The sequence below is a fragment of the Vespa mandarinia genome, chromosome 1 (assembly GCF_050613455.1).
Source record: "Vespa mandarinia isolate Hongniang chromosome 1, ASM5061345v1, whole genome shotgun sequence".
Taxonomy (NCBI): domain Eukaryota; kingdom Metazoa; phylum Arthropoda; class Insecta; order Hymenoptera; family Vespidae; genus Vespa; species Vespa mandarinia.
Genome location: NC_140810.1, coordinates 14,220,001 through 14,238,693, shown reverse-complemented (window position 1 = coordinate 14,238,693; position 18,693 = coordinate 14,220,001). Strand labels below are relative to the sequence as shown.

General features: G+C 28.7%; 1 protein-coding gene across 1 annotated transcript in view; it reads right to left on the bottom strand.

The window, feature by feature from the left end:
* Positions 1-7,288: 7,288 nt before the first annotated feature.
* Positions 7,289-18,693, bottom strand: part of Nca (neurocalcin homolog) — a 32,321-nt gene continuing 20,916 nt past the window's right edge. Inside the window, exons 2-5 of the mRNA XM_035879962.2 lie at positions 12,194-12,381; positions 11,976-12,094; positions 11,647-11,835; positions 7,289-11,140 (exon numbers count right to left, since the gene is read on the bottom strand). Coding sequence (XP_035735855.1) covers positions 10,940-11,140; positions 11,647-11,835; positions 11,976-12,094; positions 12,194-12,263 — 579 coding nt within the window. The 5' untranslated portion in view covers positions 12,264-12,381 and the 3' untranslated portion in view covers positions 7,289-10,939. The remainder of the gene's footprint in view (positions 11,141-11,646; positions 11,836-11,975; positions 12,095-12,193; positions 12,382-18,693) is intronic.

Below are 18,693 nucleotides of genomic sequence, written 5' to 3'. Positions count from 1 at the left end.
CTTCTTTTTTGTTTGTAAAGTATCTGTTGTTGTATATAATGGCATATACTCTATTTTCTTTTCATAGTTAGCACCGTAACTTCTTTTTATATGTATAATATAACGTTTTATTATTTATTTAAAGATGTAGGAGATAAAGTGGATGAAATATAAGAAGGATTAGAAGAAGAGTAAAAGACTATGAAACACGAATCAACGACCGACGTTATTTGATCGTTATTAGCGGTTAGGGGGATGAGGGAAAGGGACATTGCGACCCACCCGTTGCGTTTCTACATAATATTATATATATATATATATATATATATATATATATATATATATATGCATAAAATAGCCGAGTAAGGAATAATTGTAAAGTTTTACTATAATACATAGGTACAGAGACAGGTGAGAGTATTTTAAGTATGTATATCGTTAAAGTTATTTCAATGAAAGTTATTCGTATTCATAGAAATTACACGCATAAGTAAAGTAAGCGTGTAATATAAGTAAGTAAAGTGATGACATATAATAATGAAAGTGAGAATTCTAGACGATAGAAGAAGAAAGTCTCGTAGTTATACATATTCATATATCGTTATGTATATATCGAAGATATTACGATTGCGTATGTGTATAAATGTGTTGATTTTTCTTCGTATATGTATGTTACTTATCTACGAGAGATAAATCCAAGGTGGTTAACACTTTCTCAATTATACCAGTTGTATTAAAAATTAGATCAGTGTTTTTTCTTTTTCTTTTTTTTTCAATCAAAAAATTTAGACGCTTAAACATTTCTTATTTTTTCTGTAGAAAATATTTTCAAAAATTAGAATCTTTTAGAAAATAATAAGAAATACCTGGACTAGTAAAAAAATGTTCTAATTTTCTCTTTTGAATTTATCTGCATCATCATTTTTATATTGTTTCTGTTCAAAAAAATCTATTAATATACATATATCAGCATTTTATATGACTATCTGAAAATTTATATAAAAATTATAAAAAATAAAAATAAAAAAGAAAAGAAGAAGGAACAAACGTCTAAGTTAATAAATTTTTAGGCAAAAGCCTAAAATTATAATTGTGAGTACATTATAAAAATGGTATATTCAGAAAGTGATCCATTTCTAATTTTCTTCTTTATGACTAGTCGTATTCATTTATATAGAAAATATTGTTGCTAATTCATGCACGTTAGACTTAATAATTCTCGATCAGATAATTATTAAATAAGCTTTAATAAGTTATAAGATATGGATGAGCGTGTATAAATGATGTGTGTTTAAATGTGACGTTGTCACTTTATAAGCACGTTATTTATCAATTAGGAAAATAGATAATTAAACGAACAAATAAATATAACAATGTATGTAATACATGTGTGTGTGTGTAACCACAATGTAAGTCAGTAATTACTACCAAATTAAAGAAACATTCATGAATCTTAGAAAAAGAGATCTAAGATACCAATAGTTGTTTACTCATATTGTATGCTGTTTAAAAGTGTAGATGTATATATATACATATATATATATATATATATATATATATATATATATATATATAGACAAATATATATATATATAGAGCAAATAAGACCGGATCAATACAGTGAGGAAAAAAGAAAAGAAAAAGAAAAAAAAGACAAAAAAATAGAATATAGAGAAAGCAATTAAACGAGAAAAGACAATGTGATCGATGCAGCACTTAAAAATAAGCAATGTCTTTTTACAATAACATTTATAATCATTTCGGCAATCATTGAAAATAATTAAAATCGGTTATTAATTAATTTTTTTTGTTTGTTTCCGTATAAACTTCGGCATTCCTTGGAAAATATTGAAATTATTAGTATTTATTTTGCATTGATTAAAATTGCAACGAAATAAATAAATAAAGCGCTTCGAAATGCAATGCCCTTCTTTTAATTAACGATCTTATAATTTTGTTTTAAAGATCGTTATAATACCGATGGTGTTAGGATATAATAGATTTTTATTTCTTTATTAGAATGAATGGAAGTAGAAGCGGAAGCGGAAGAAGAAGAAGAAGAAGAAGAAGAAGAAGAAGAAGAAGAAGACGAAGAAGAAGAAGAAGAAGAAGAAGAAGAAGAAGAAGAAGAAGAAGAAGAAGAAGAAGAAGAAGAAGAAGAAGAAGAAGAAGAAGAAGAAGACGAAGAAGACGAAGAAGAAGAAGAAGAAGAAGACGAAGAAGAAGAAGAAGAAGAAGACGAAGAAGAAGAAGAAGAAGAAGAAGAAGAAGAAGAAGAAGAAAGCAGAGAAGCTTGAAACGAGCAGATCATTCTATGATGTTGAAAATAGCCATTGAAAATAATCAATGTACTCGTAAGATGATAAAATTGCGTAATTTGCTCACCCCGATTAATTTTCTTCCTTATTATTATTATTATTATTATTATTATTATTGTTATTATTATTATTATTATTATATTTATTTTTCTTTTCATTTGTATATGTGTGTATATATTTTTTTTATTTTGTTGTTGTTGTTGCTCTTCATTTTTCTTTCTCAAACGTCAAAGAATAAAATTGATCTACGTGAGTAATTTACACGCTTTCATAGTATACAACTGTGCGTACATATGTATGTACATATGCACAATGTTGATCGTAAATACGATCTATTTTTGTTCCTCTTTCTCTTTCTCTCTCTCTCTCTCTCTCTCTCTCTCTCTCTCTCTCTCTTTTTCTCTCTTTCTCTCCCCTATCTCTCTTTTTCCTTCTCTTTTTTTCTCACATTTCTTCGATTTTTTCTCGACATAAAATGTGACAATTGATTAGAACACAAAAATAGATCGTAATAACGAGCAACGTCATGCATGCACAAGTGCAATTTTTGTGATAGATCTCCGATAGATGACAGACTCGTAATATTTATCATAAAATACCTTTTAAAAAGGAATAAGCTACGAGAGTTTTTGTTCAAACGTCTATTAGGTAGATCCTAGAACGTCTATTCGGAAATCGAGAAAGTCCGGTTTTTATTTTTCTTTGTTTTTTCCTCCTTTCTCTTGTAGATGTTAACAATCGTGTCTGTATGTATGTATATGTATAAATAGAGCATAAATGTATATATTCTACATAAACACATCTATGCCACATTTATGTTTGGAAGAGCGATCGCAAATAATGATTCGACGCACAGTGAAAAAGCTGAAATATATATGTATCTTTTGATACCAATTATCGAAAAAGTCATGAAAGAAAGAAGTTTCTAGATCGAAGTTGAAAATTGTCTTCGGTAATTCGTGTTAGCCATAGGTAGGAATGAAATGTAGTAATGTGTAGATAGAAATTTAAAGGAATATATATATATATATAAATATATATATATGGGTTTTTTGACATTTGCACGGAGGAAATTGTCGGTCATTTTCTTTTCTTCAATGATTTGCATGTATGTATACATATATATACACACATATATATACATACATGTAGTGTACGCAACCTCCTTGTACGATAATATTATAGGATGTTTTAGAATTGCAGCGAATTCAACATTTTTTGAACCATTAGAATAATAGTTCAAAACCGGATGGATATTTCCAGCTTTCGATGTAAAGGAACGATATTCGATTTGTTGCGCATCGTAAAATTTCCGTTCCTTTACTTTTGCTTTTTAACCCTTTATAACGACATGTTAATTACATACTCATTTATTTGTATGTTTTAAAGTCTCATTTAATTTTTTTGTTCTCACAAAATTAATCATTAATTTACACTCTATCTATATATATTAGTATAAGTTTCATTTCTATCGTGTTTTCCATTTTCTTTTTTTTTTTTTTTTTTTTTTAAAGACAAACAAAAAAGTTATAAAGGGTTAACACATTCTATTTTCTTTTTTATTATTTAATCATTTTTTTTCGTGTCTCTCTCTCTCTCTCTCTCTCTCTCTCTCTCTCTCTCTCTCTCTCTCTCTCTCTCTCTCTCTCTCTCTCACTCCCTCTCATTCTCAAAACGAAAAATCACGGTGCGTGCTGTGCTGTCCCATTTTGCAAACGCTCGTCGTTATTATAATTATAATTCTTCGTCGAATTCCGTGCGACGTATAATTGTCCTACGTGTAATAAAAACGAAGCTATGTACGTACATCGTGAAATCTATCACAGCCATTTTCACTTAATTAGGGCCCGATAAATAATCTCGCTGCATTCGATTTTACGATACTTTGAAAACATTGAAAAGAAAGATTTAAACATGACCGTGGTTTTTCTTTTTCCATATGCCTGTTATTTTCTTTTCTTCTTTTCCTCTATTTTATTTATATGAAACGTAACACGAGCACGGTGAGGTTAGTTATGGCCCTATTCGGTTGGAACACATCGTTCTGAGCTCATTCCTTTAACAGCCGAATATGTCAAGTTCTAATCGTTTTTCTAAACAACAGAAATGTCTCTTTTTCGTTTTTTTCTTTCTCTTTACAAACTCAAAAAAAAAAAAAAAAAAAGAAAAAAAGGAAAAATGAAATAAAAAATAATATGATCTTGATTGTTGAAGCGAATTTTCGTCATAGATTTATTGAATCATAAGTAACAATGAAAATGATATCAATTTTCCTCTTTGTTTGTAATTTTTCTCTTGTCGTTGTTAAAGGAATGAATATATATATATATATATATATATATATATATACACATATATCGGACGAAATACACCTACTTCCTATTTTACGTATCGCAAGGCGATTATTAATCGCGTCAATTGCGACTTTAAACGCGCATTTAATGTTGCGGTAAGCTAGCGTATCGTATCGCAATTATCTAACACAAATCGGTCGGGTATCGAATTGTATCTTGTAAAATTGTATTTGTTAAATGTTAAAATTTGTTATAATTGTTTTTTGGTTATCTTCCTTTCATATACATGTATGTATATATTTTTTCCATTTTTCTCATCAATCAAATCGTCGAAGATGAACATTGATGGTCGCTCAAAATTAAACGATCGTTCTTGTATATATATGTATGTATGTGTACACACACATACATATTCAGAATTGTTTACATTGTTACGAATTTTAATGTTACAAAAATAATAAAGGAGAAAAACGATGTATATGTGTGTTTGTGTCTATATATATATATATATATATATATATATATATATATATATATTAATATTAATATTATATATACATACACATATAAAAGTAAAAGGAAAATGTCAAATTAACTTTCCCGTCAGATTTGTGTTGACGTTTACATATGGTGAAAGCACTTACGCGTAAAATACTTTATTTTTGTATAACTTCGTTTTACAATTCAATGTGAAGTAATACATATACAAGTTGTTTGGCGCTTCAGTATCGTCATGAAATTTTAACATATACTTTCTTGGACTTTCGCGTGAAAATTTCGTTCTTCGAGAAATAATCGCTTCGTCCGTTCTTGCGTATAATTGAATATCTTCATTTAATTGTAACAAAGAAAAATCATTATATATTTCGATAATACATTAAAATATTTTTATAAAAAAAGGAAAAGTTTCCAATTAATTTATGTATTTTTTCTCTTTTCTCTTTTTTTCTTTTTTTAATAATGATTATTATATCATAATTAATTATTATATATTTTTTCGAGATATACGAAGAGACAGACGATTTAGGATTAAAGATGGCCGTCTGTTTTGAAATCGGTTCTTTGTAAAAAGTACAGGAAAGAGTTGGAATTTCATGAGAATACTTGCATTTACGTGTGCATACTTTCTCTATCTCTTTAATACTCTTTCTTCCTCTTTTTTTGCTCTCTCTCTCTCTCTCTCTCTCTCTCTCTCTCTCTCTCTCTCTCTCTCTCTCTCTTTCTTACTTATTTGATTCTTTTTCTCTGTTTACTCATGCATGCCTACATACATACAAAACATACATACATACATACATATGTAGATCGGTGTATATAATTAAATTTCCAACTTATTTAATACTATGCAACATTTACATACTATTCGATTGCGTGACTAGGAAAATGAAATAACATAGACGTTGTTTCCCATATTGACGGCTTAAATTTTTGTTTTCATTTTTCTTTGTTGTTGTTATTGTTGTTGTTTTCGTCGTCGTCATCGTCGTCGTTGAGTGCGTCTTCAACACATGTGTCTGCTTATGAAATCCATTTTCTTTTTACACGTACTTACTACACGAAGATTGTTGTGTTATATTGTTCTTATTGTGTGTTCTTAATGTTATTTATTTAAAATAACCAGATTAACGTGCGCAACGGGAACATATTATATTGAAGTTCCATTGAATTCTTCTTCGTAGAATTAACACATATGGATCGATTAGAAATTAACAAATCCGATAGTTATTCTTTTTTTTTCATTTTTTTTTCTAGTTCAACAATCTCAATTTTTATTCGAAAGAAATAAAAAAGAGGACAAATTTAACTACAATAATGATCTTAAAGTTTTATGTTCGTCGTCGTGCACTGGCATCGTTGATATATATTTCTTTTTCTTTTTATTATTATTATTTCCTTTCTTTTTAATTTAATTCTTTTTGTTTTCATTGCATGAGTTTAAACATAAAGATTTCTCATTTTTGTCCTCGAAAAAATATAATTGACAAAAAATTGACAAAAGTTATCTCGCATCGATCGATCACGGGAATTTCCATATATTTCTTATATATTTTTTGTTTGTTTGTTTCTATTATCCGTATAATACGTAGAATTTTTACTGGTTGGAACGGATCGAAAAATATAAAACAAAACTGCGTTGAAACAGCGTCATTTTCTTTTCTTTTCAAGGAAATATTATCATAATAAGTGTATTTATGCAAATAATAGTGATTAAAGTAAAAAGGTTATATATATACACACACATATATACACACATATATTATATATATACACATATATATGTATGTATATATATAAATATATCTTTTTTTACGTTTTTACCTTTCAATAAATATTGCTTACATTTAATAGATACACAAAGTTTAAAACAAAATTAAAAATATTGTGCGTTCGAACGAACCTGTCTTTCGAACATTCCGACAAAATAGAAAAATAAAAATAATAAGAAAAAAAAAAAAAAAAAAAGAAAAAAAATAAAATAAAATAAAAGAAAAACTTCCAAGGATTTTTTATAACTGGAATCTCATAAAATATTTGGGATACTTGCGTAAGATCAATGAGCAAAATTGTATCGCTATCTTTGTTGTTCGATAGATACGAAGGAATATTTTGATAACAGTGCATTCAAACGCGTTTATAGGGTTGCATATTGCGCGCGCGTGAGAAAGTTGTTGCTCCGAATTAAATCTAAAAAAAAAAAAAAAAAAAAAAAAAAAAAAAAAAAAAAAAAAAAATCATTTCCATAGAACAAGAGAGGTGTTATCAGTTAATCATTTTTTTCTCTTTCTTTCTTGTTTTCTGTTTTTCTTCTTTTTTCTTCTAATACTTCGACGTAAATGAAATTCTTGCATTTGTAAAATTAAATATCATTAAATAAAAAAAAAAGATTCACTTACTTAAGATTTCGTGAACATCAATTTTTTTCCTTTCTTTTCTTTCTTTTCTCAACTCAAATTATTTTTACGAAAGCAATAATGTTGAGAAAATCTCAATCCAAGTTTAGTTTCTTTTCTTTTTTACAAGTGGATTAACTTTCTTTAATTGGAAACCATCTTTAATTAATAATTTTCAAGCAATATACTGAGAAAAATTGATCATTAAAGAAAAATAAAATAAAATAAAATAAAAACAAATAATACATGAATCGTGATTTCCTTTTTTTTTTTTTTTTAACTATCTAATCAAATTTCATCCGTCGTAGAATCTTTTATTCCGACAATTGTTGAAATTCAACATGATTATTATTCGTCGATAATTATACAAGATAATTATTTTATCTTCCTTATATAAATAAATGATGAAAGTTGAATAGATCTGTTCTTTCTTTAAAAATATTCGTTCGCGGTCTAAGTGCTTCTTTTTTATCTTCCTCATTAATTCAATGCTTGGATTAAAGGAAAATGTATGTATGTATATATCATACATACATACATACATACATACATGTGAATTATACGTATCAGTGTCGGAAATAGAAAGAAATGAAGAAAAAAAAAAAAAAAAAAAAGAAAAAAGAAAAAAGGAAGAAAGAAAAAAAAATATCAAAGAGCTTTAGAGATTTTCTCCGTTGGCATTCTTTTCTTATCACGAATAATACAGTTCTTCTGTATAAAACAAACAAAAAAACTACCCTTTGCGGTCGTTTTGCCTTGACAAAATACTTTGCACATGGCACGAAGTCATGCCGCATAAAATATGTTTTTTTCCCTTTTTCTTTGTTTTAAACAGGTCAAAAGTTTAGATCGTTACTCGTATTTTCTCCTTTTTCCTTGTTACATTTCTTTTTCCCTTTTTTCCCTTTGTTATTCTCTCTTTTTGTAAATTCTATCAAAAAAAAAATAATTGAAATTAAATAATGAAAATTAATATGAAATAAATGTTAGAAAAATTTCGGAGCTAATTCTAAATCTTTCAACGATCTCAAATCCAGGTACAATCGTCGAAACGCATATTCTCATACGCGACCCAAAAACGTGTTACATGTGTAAATTGGCGAGCTATCGTAATGTATCAAGACATATCTCGCTCTAAAACGCGTAACAATCCGTTTTATGCTCGCTCGATGTTTCTAAACACACACACACACTATCCTTTTTCTCTCTCTTTTTTTCTCTCTAAAATATCTTTCTATCAGTGACACCATACAATACGAAGTTTTATATTGAAATAGAACTCGTCGAACAATCGATAAACTAAAGCAATCTATTGTAAGAAAAAAGACAAATATATATATGATAAAAAAGGGAATAAAAAAAGAAACGCGAACTTCTGACTCTTTTACGTATTTAACTTGTGAATGAGCATCGTTCGAAGCAGTTTCATCAAATCACATAATTTTTTACTGATAAATTAATTAGAAGTCCTTGATAAAGTGAAAAATTATCGATTTGATTCGATTCTAGTCTCTCTATCTTCCTCTCTCTCTCTCTCTCTCTCTCTCTCTCTCTCTCTCTCTCTTTCTTTCATTTTTTATTTTTCTCTTCAGATTCTGCTCTTTACTACACGTATACTGTAGACATTGACAATTCAATGCATTCTTTTTAATTGTTCGTCTTAGTTGAAAGCTTAGTAAAAAATTTCTTTTCGATCCTTGCAACGCTCTTACATACGTCATATACTATTACGAAAAATTAAGGCACTTCTACGCTCAGCAAATTGTCAATCGTCTTTATTTCTCTCTCTCTCTCTCTCTCTCTCTCTCTCTCTCTTTAACTCATCCCTTTCTATCTTTCCTTTCTATCATCCTTCTTTTTTCTTTTCTTTTCAATTATCTTTGAAAATCCCAGGGGAAGCTTTTCTACCAGATTTTACGTTAAAGCGTTTCTAAAGCGATCGAAAATCGGTATAACGTTCAATTATATGGAATGAATGAGTCTTGAATAAAACTGGAGGATACTGATAAAAGATCGAACGAGATGTGTAATAATTTTGAAGAATAATCAAAAGTTTTGAGCAGTTTTACTTCATTCATCTCACTTTTTCTTTCGCTGTCGCTGTCTTCCTATATAAAAAAAAAAAAAAAAAAAAGAAAAAAAAACCACGAAAAAGAAAGAAAATTATTGCCTATATAATCGTCATTTTCCACTTTATTATTCTCATCAATCAGATCTAAACATTTTTCACGTAATTTGATGTAAACTCGCGTGTCATTGATAGGTAAATGCGTAGAAGAGACACCTAGATATTATCAGTTAAACTAATTAAGAAAGAAAGAACCATTTTGATGGAAGGTTCGAACGAATTTACAATTAGCAATTCTCTTTATGTATGTACATCGAGCGGCACAATTTTAGGAGAATTATATGAAAAAATACGCGTGAGTCTCTCTCTCTCTCTCTTTCTCTCTCTCTCTCACTCTCTCACACTTACTTTCGATTTTCATTCTTACATTCTCTCTCTCTCTCTCTCTCTCTCTCTCTCTCTCTCTCTCTCTTTCTCTCTTTCTTTCTCTCTCTCTCTCTCTCCATTTTTTTTTACTTCTCAAAAAAATCCCCGTTTAAACTGATTAGTTTAAATCGCGGGAGCGACTGAACTAGTCATTACGACTAGTTTGCGGTATGCGCAAGCGCCATGGGCCCAGTGAGCCTGGACCCCTCATTACTCGGGTACCAGCCCAATTTACAAGAGCCCTACTTGACGTTTGCAAGTTTTTTGGCGCACACACACGACTCAGGCAACATACTGTATTCCCTTTCTCTCTCTCTCTTTCTCTTTCTTTCTCTCTTTTTATTTCTTTAGTTGACAAGAGGCGTTCGCGAACATAGAAGACGATGCGAAGGAGCGAATCTACCAGAACGAACTTTGTTGGCTTCAGCCTTGTGAAAATCATTGTATGCTTTTTTATTTGATCTCTTATGCTTTCTTTCTTTTTTTCTTTTTGGCATCCACATATGTATATATAGTTTAAGTATCTTCTTATCCAGTTTCAAACACTCGCCGTACATGTGTGATAATTGTAATAGTAGTAGTGGTTGTAGTGTAGTATAGTGGTGTTGGTGGTGGTATAGTGATGTTGTGACGGGCTATAACGGTATGCACATATAAACGTTATTAACGTTAACAATGTAAAGTTTAAATAAACATCTATCTTTTTCTCTTTTTTTTTCTTTCATTATTTCGTTTTTTGTTTCCTTCTTTCTTTTTTTCTTCCTTTCTTTCTTTCTTTCTTTGTAGGTGTATTGGTGTAGGTGTAAACGAGGATATTTGTATCTCTGTGTGTTCGTTTTGACAGCTTCCTCTATTTCTATTGATTCCCTTCTATGATTGCATCGCCTCTAACCGGGCTATGATTGGGCCGGGCCCCGATTCGTATTTACAGATGGCATTTGAAACGCACACGGACCCAGGGTCTCACTGAGCTTGTGCACTAGGATCGCACTGCAACAGTCGCACGATCGAGGGATCACTCTTTGCACCTTCGATAAATTCATCGAGCGATAATTTGCCGTCCTTATTCTTGTCCATCTGACGAAAGATTTTATCAGTTCTCTTCTCTGGGGTGGACTCGTCCTCTGGCATTTTCATCACGGACCCTACCATCTTGTATATTGCCTGGAAGGAGGTAATTCGTATTTGTTTTCCTTCTCTCTCTCTCTCTCTCTCTCTCTCTCTCTCTCTCTCTTTCTTTCTTTCTCTTTCATTCTTATTTCTTTTCTTTTCTCACGATCAATAATTTTCCTGTTAGATTTTTTTTTGTTTCTTCTCGCTTTAATTTTTATATTCTTTTCTAATTAACGGTAATGACAGTTAACTTACCTTTCAGTCATTAATAAATATATTTTTTCAAGGTATAAGTATAAATAAAATCTTACATTATAATTAAATCGATAAATGAAGCACGTTTGAAAGTTCGTCCTCTCAAGCTGTACAATCGACCCGTTTTTAAATGGATAAGTATAAATAGTAGGTAGAGAAGACGACCTATATGTATATATGTATATATATATATATATATATATATATATATATATATATATACACACACATATATATCTTTACATTTGCATTCGTGTTATCGATCAACTCAATGAGAAATAATTAGCTTCGGAATTACTTACCGTCACGATCTCAAGCATCTCTTGTCGCGAGATATATCCGTTACCGTCAAGGTCGTACATACTGAAGGCCCACTTTAATTTCTGTTCCAATTTTCCTCGGGACGTCACGCTTAGAGCGCAGAGAAATTCTCGAAAATCGATCGTCCCGTCGCCATTTGCATCGAATGTTCTAAACACGTGCTCTGCAAACTATACCAAGTAATTTGCATAATAATTTACTTGAAAATCTCTCTATAAGGATATTCAGATAATTTATACGTTAGATTTTTTTACTCTCAACACCATCCTGTATTATTACATAATTATATTCGTATTATTATCAAACTTACCTTCGAGGCATCGCCGTAAGGGAAAAAATTACCATAAATTTTCTTAAATTCTTCGACGCTCAAATGTCCACTAGGACAGTCTTTTAAGAATCCTTTATACCATTCTTGAATTTCGGCATCTGAAAAAGAGATATCAAATACATTTCATCGATAACATATAAAAATTTTCTTAAGTTATTTATAATAAATATTTATAGTAAATCTATTTCATAGGATACCTGAAAATTCAGTATTTTGTTTGAGGTCTTCCAATACTTCGGGTTTTAATTTGCTATTTTGTTTCCCCATTGTCACTCAAAACCGTCTGTCGGGACCCAATTACGAACGACAATTAAGATCTAATTAAGTTTACTATTCTACGAATGCCTTTAAGCACAAGAAAGTTTGTGCTATGCAGCAGACGTACCTGTAAAAAGAAGATACGATATTATATCACAATGATACATGTGATACTATTTTTTATCTCTCTTTTTTATTATTATTATTTTTTATTTTTTGTCATGTAACTCCTCTCTCGTGGTCATTATTATTAAAAGGATCAAACGAAATAAATGCAATAAATGCAGGGGTCACCGATAAGAATATTATCGGTATACACTTCGTGCCACGTTTCACAGTACATGAAAAGTACATTTAAAAAATCATGCATGACAATTATAATATAAATGACCGTTTAGATAATATCTAAATACACATTTAATTATACGATATATATATATATATATATATATATATATATATGTATATATGTAGGTATATTTGTTATAGTGATAACATTATTATTTTCTTTTCTTGACTTCCAAGGAGCTAAAATATTTCCTGATCGGAAGGAAAAATTTTAGCTTTAAAAATAGACTGATGCTCACAAAAGCGACCCTCGCCAAACGATATTATCATTATTTTTACCTTTGTTTTTTTTTTTTATCAATAACAAACTTTCTTTTACGTTACTTACATTCTCAGCATTACATGCTATTACACTATTATTATTATTATTCTTTTTTTGTTAACAAAAAAATGATACAAAGCGTCTTGTATACAAACTTGCTTAAAAAGAAAATCTTTTTTAAAATATTACAAAATAAATTAGTACATTCATTTATGCATAGAATAATTATTATATCTTATAACCGATAATCTATTTAAGCGTAATTAATCTATTAACGTGGAATTTTATTTTATTATTATTATTATTTTTTTTTTTCGTCTTCGTTAATCTTTCTAAAAAAAAAAAAAGAAAAAAAAACACGAGATTAATAGTCACGGCAGTTTGAGCCATTTGATTGATTATTTACGTCAAAAATCGTTAATTTTACTAGATCTTTTCCATAAATATTTTTTTATTGATTTTCGTTTCAGAAATATCTGATTCGATAAAAACAAAAAAAACCATATGAAATAGGAGGGAACTAGAAGGGCATAAAGGAAAATAAAAAGAATCGTTTGGTCGGTTATTGGATTTGGAGAATACGAGTGCTATCGATAATAAAAAAGAGAAGAAGCAAGAAAAATTGAATGAAATTGATTGGCGATGATAGAAAGCACATTACATACATGTACATACATGTATATACATGTACACACACACACACGCGCGCGCGCGCGCATGCGTATGTATGTATATATATAACGTATATATGTGTATATGTATATATATGTTATGTACGTATGTATGTGATCGATCGAACGAAAGTTTCCACGATTGGTAGATGTGCATTGACCTATATTGGCCTGCACAGCCGCGTCGATATCCTTAAAGAACAAATTTCATAAACTGTTGTCTTCATCGCGTGGATATTATCATAATCGTTCAGTTTCCATCTCGATGTTCGTACGTTCCTTATTGCGTTTAAAATATCAATCTTCTATCGACAACATTTTTGTCATCGAAAATACATCCTAATAAACAATAGTTATTTATATAAATGACATCAATGTGTGTGGATTATTAACAGTTGAATCGGATTATAATTATATAATGTATATGTATACGATTATATTTATATAATCGTGGATTTTAATAATCTTCTTTTTTTCTATTTTCTATTTTTCTTCTTTTTTTTTCTTTTTTGCTTTTTTTAAGCGGCAAATGATATCTAAACGCGCTTACGCACACATAACACACACAGGCAGTCAGACACACACGCACACATTCTCCTAACGACACACGCGCAAGTGATAACATGAAATTGGTTGTATATATGCATGTATGTATATATGTATGTATGTATGTATGTATGTATGTATGTATGTATGTATGTATGTATATATGTTCGTATATATATATATGTATATATATATATGTACATCGTTACAAGTTTTATTCAATCGACCAACAAATATACAATTAATCTAACATTTGTGCGCGTGCGGTTTTCGTCGTACAAAATTAATTGCGAGTCTGTCCCGAGCTAGGCATATTATTTAATTATACGCACGCATATACGTATAATACAGACGTATTATGTATACGTACTCATCATAACTTAAGCTTTGCCGAATATTCAACATAGGATTTTCTTTCGCATACTTCCATAATATTACAATCCATTTTGTAATTTATAGAACGACTAAACGTTCTAATTTCTTCCTCATAGGAGAAGAGAGATGGATTTGTTTTTTTTTCTTTGTTTGTATTCTTTTTTTTGCAGAGACAGAGATAGTGACACACGTTACTAACATTTTTCAACAGTTTTGTAAATTATACATACGAAAATACATTTATATATATATATATATATATATATATATATATATATAAAATATTTTGTAAATTATATATAATTATCATTCGAAACGTATGAAAGTTCATTACAGAATATTAAATAATTAAATATAAGTATAAAGTTTCATATGTCTATAATATTTTATAATATAATCTTTTACATTTATTAATTTATATATTTCGCTTATATTATTAAATAGTTTTTATTAGTATGAAAATTATCGTGCAGCTTAATTAAATGCCAATGCGATTAATTAATATTTAATGAGAAAAAAAACAAGGATTATATGTATCTTTTAATTAAAAAGTGTGTCACTCTTCTTGCCCTATATAAGTAGTATTGATATTTGAAAGATGTAATTATTATATATTTCACAAGCGCACGCATCTTTTGTTACTGACTATAGAGCGCCATATTAATACTTATTCGAGCGGAAAAATGTATCAAGATTAAGCCCTTAAGAGGATATCTTGATAACGGTAACTTTGAAAAAGACACGAATAGAGAGAAGTAAAAAGCGATTCGACTTTAGTATTAAAGTTTTTCATGTTACGTATATAGGTTGATGAATAAAATTAATCATCAAATGTATCAGAAATTTAATAGGCAATATCAAAAAATATTTATGCTTCTTTTATTTCTTTTTTCTTTCTATTCGACGAATAAGATATTATTCCTTATTGGAATGATCCTTCTTACTTTCATCCTTAGAAGAGCACATCTTTTTTTTTTTTTTTTTATCATTAGAAATGGTTATACTAATGAAAACATTTTATCTGACAATCGAAAAAAAAAGAAAGGAAAAAAAAGAGAGAGCTTTCGTTGTTCCTCCCTGTTGTGTTCAGGATTATTATTATTATTATTATTTATTTATTTATTTATTTTTTGTTTGTTCTTCTGTTAAAAGGCAGCATGATTTTTCTTAGGCTTATTATACTTAGGTTTAGGCTTTGTACATGGACGTGTATGCTCAGGTTACTGTATGTGTGTATTATTCGCCATTAAAGACGAATCTGTTTAAGATAAGAATAATTTCTTCATCTTCTTTCTTTGTTTTATTTTTCCTTTTTTTTTTTAATTATTTTTTTCTACATTTTTTATTTTTTTTTATTTTTATTTTTAGGAAATGGATTTTTATCCTTTGGTTTAGGATAACTTTTGTAACTTTTTTCTTGATGATGAAATTTGACATACGTTAGACGAATCGCTTGAAATAAGAAACGGAAAAACGATAGATAGATAGATAGATAGATAGATAGATAGATAGATAGATAGATAGATAGATAGATAGATAGATTGATTGATTGATTGATTCCCATTTGTGTCAGTTTCAAAGCAATATTTAGAAAAGTGTCATCTTAAGGTCTTGAATCTTACATTTTCGTTCGCTGAAGTATTTTCTTTTTCCGTTTTTCTTTTCCTATTCTTTTAACGCATATTACAGTATATTATATATCTTTGTCGGGCTAATTTCATTCCTGTACGCATGTATAAATATACACACACTTCACGAGTTAGATTAAAATAAATACATTTTTGCTTGTTATCTTGTTTGTATACAAACGTTCTCGCCGCTCGGCAACAGAGTTTTCGATTGACTGTTCACGATCGGTATTGTCATTGACTGGCTGATTCGCCGAAGAAACGTACGAGAAGAATCATTTCAATATATATATTTATATATATATATATATATATATATATATATATATATATATATATATATATATCAATTAATAGGACTATGTAAGTATTATTTTTTTATGTAAGCCATTCTCGTTTTATTTCAATCTGTACAGACTTTATGTAGTGAGACTTTTCAATTAGCGAAATATATAATAGAAGAATATAGAATATAGAATGTAGAAGGTATTTCGTAATATTGCTTGTTTTTATATACAGGATGTCCCAAAGCAATTGACCCATAAAATTCGTATGTGCATGATTCGAGGATAATGTACTAGGGCAATTTGAAAAATTTGCAGTTTTGTTTCTTCTTCTTTTTTTTTGTTCTTTCACTTCATTTTAAGATGTATTTCACTTTAACAATGATATTTGAAAAAAAAAAAAAAAAAAAAAAAAAAAAAAAAAAAAAATAAAACTGTGGACTTTTTAAATTGCCATCGTATATGTGTCTACGGAATATTTCTATCTTTTACTTTTTATCTTTCTATGTTGGACGAAGCAGCGGCTTCGCAAACAGAATTTATTTTCTTATTCTTTATTTTTCTTTTCTTAAGCTGTTATAAACAATCAGACAGTATGTTTGATCGCGAACCGTCAAATCAGTTGATCGATGAAAACGCCGTTCGTGTACAAGCGTCTCTTAGAAAAAACTGATCGTATAAGAATCATATTTCTCTAATTTCGAACGTTCATTTGAAAGAATAAAAAAGAAAAGAAAATAATAAAATAAAAATAAAAAAGAAAGAGAAATCCTTTCAAAAAGTCAGCTTCATGAGATAAACGAAGCTTTAGTGAAAACTAAATGAATAAATAAATAAATATAATAATAATAATCGTTCGTATACGTGGTATAAATTGTCATACCGGATGATATTTATTTGTTTGCTTTTTTTTCTAAACATTTGCGATAAATTCGAGAAGTTATATTCTTCGGTTTCATTCTATATGTTATTTCTATTTTTCTTCTGTTTGTTTTTAAATGTCGTATAAACATATCAATGAGCCGTAATATTATCTGATAATTTTTTTTCTTTCTCCTTTTTTCTTTTCCTACAGACGATATCAAAAATTGAAGAGATACGTCTATATTTAAGCGTTTATATTAGATACATAGATATATATTTGTTCAAGTAAGACGAAAGTGAGAATTTAAAATTTAGCTCACGTGCGTACGTTCATACGATATATTTTAATTTTTCCTCTCCCGCCGATGAAATAACATATAGGGAATAACTTTTCAAATTTGAAGGTATGTATACACTTGGAATTTTCTATATATCGATTGCACGATTTTGTTAGATAAGACAAGAATTTACAGTCACGTATTCATTTCTACCAGGAGCACGGAAATAACCGATAATTCTTAACCGAGTATTCTATATTTTTCATAAACGATTTATTCTGTTATCTTGTTATTATTATTATTATTAGCTCAAATATCCGTTGTATACTGAATACTCAAATGATCATCATGTTGTACAAGTATATAACAGATATATCGATGTGAGTAAGAAATCGATACCGATTATATATCAATTACTTCTCATCGATTAATATAAACGAGAAAAATATTTTTTTTCTTTTTCTTTCCTTTTTGCATATATTGATCACGACTGAATTATCCAAATAAAATTAATAAAATCTAATAATAATAATGATAACAATAACAATAACAATAATGATGATGATGTTGATGATGATGATGATGATGATGATGATGATGATGATGATAATAATAATAATAATGATAATAATAATAATAATAATAATAATAATAATAATAATAATAATAATAATAATAATAATAAAATAATAATAATTAGGCTAGCTATTCTATGTAAGCCGATATCAAATCTTTGTAATAAATGTTTTTTTGTCTACGTCATTCGAGAAAGAATTAGGAGACGGAAAGAGTAGCTTTCATCGAAAAGACTTCTTTTCTCCCTCTTCTTCTTTTTTTTTCCTAATCTTAATAATATTACTTATATGAATAATCTTTTACACAGTCTAAAATTGTGATTTTTAAACGTATGAATTATGTAAGCGACGGAAGGCTACAGCAGACGTAGACCGATAAATTTGCTAGATACGACAATTACATGTTATAGTTTGGAATAATCAAAAGGAATTCAGACGAGTCAAATTGATAGTATGTATATAAATACTATATGAAAATGACTAATTAAATTCCTTAAGAATCAGATGAACACCAAGAAATATTGCCCAAAATACATGTGTGCGTGTCTGTATGTATGTATGTATGTATGTATGTATGTATGCATGTATGTATGTATGTATATATATAT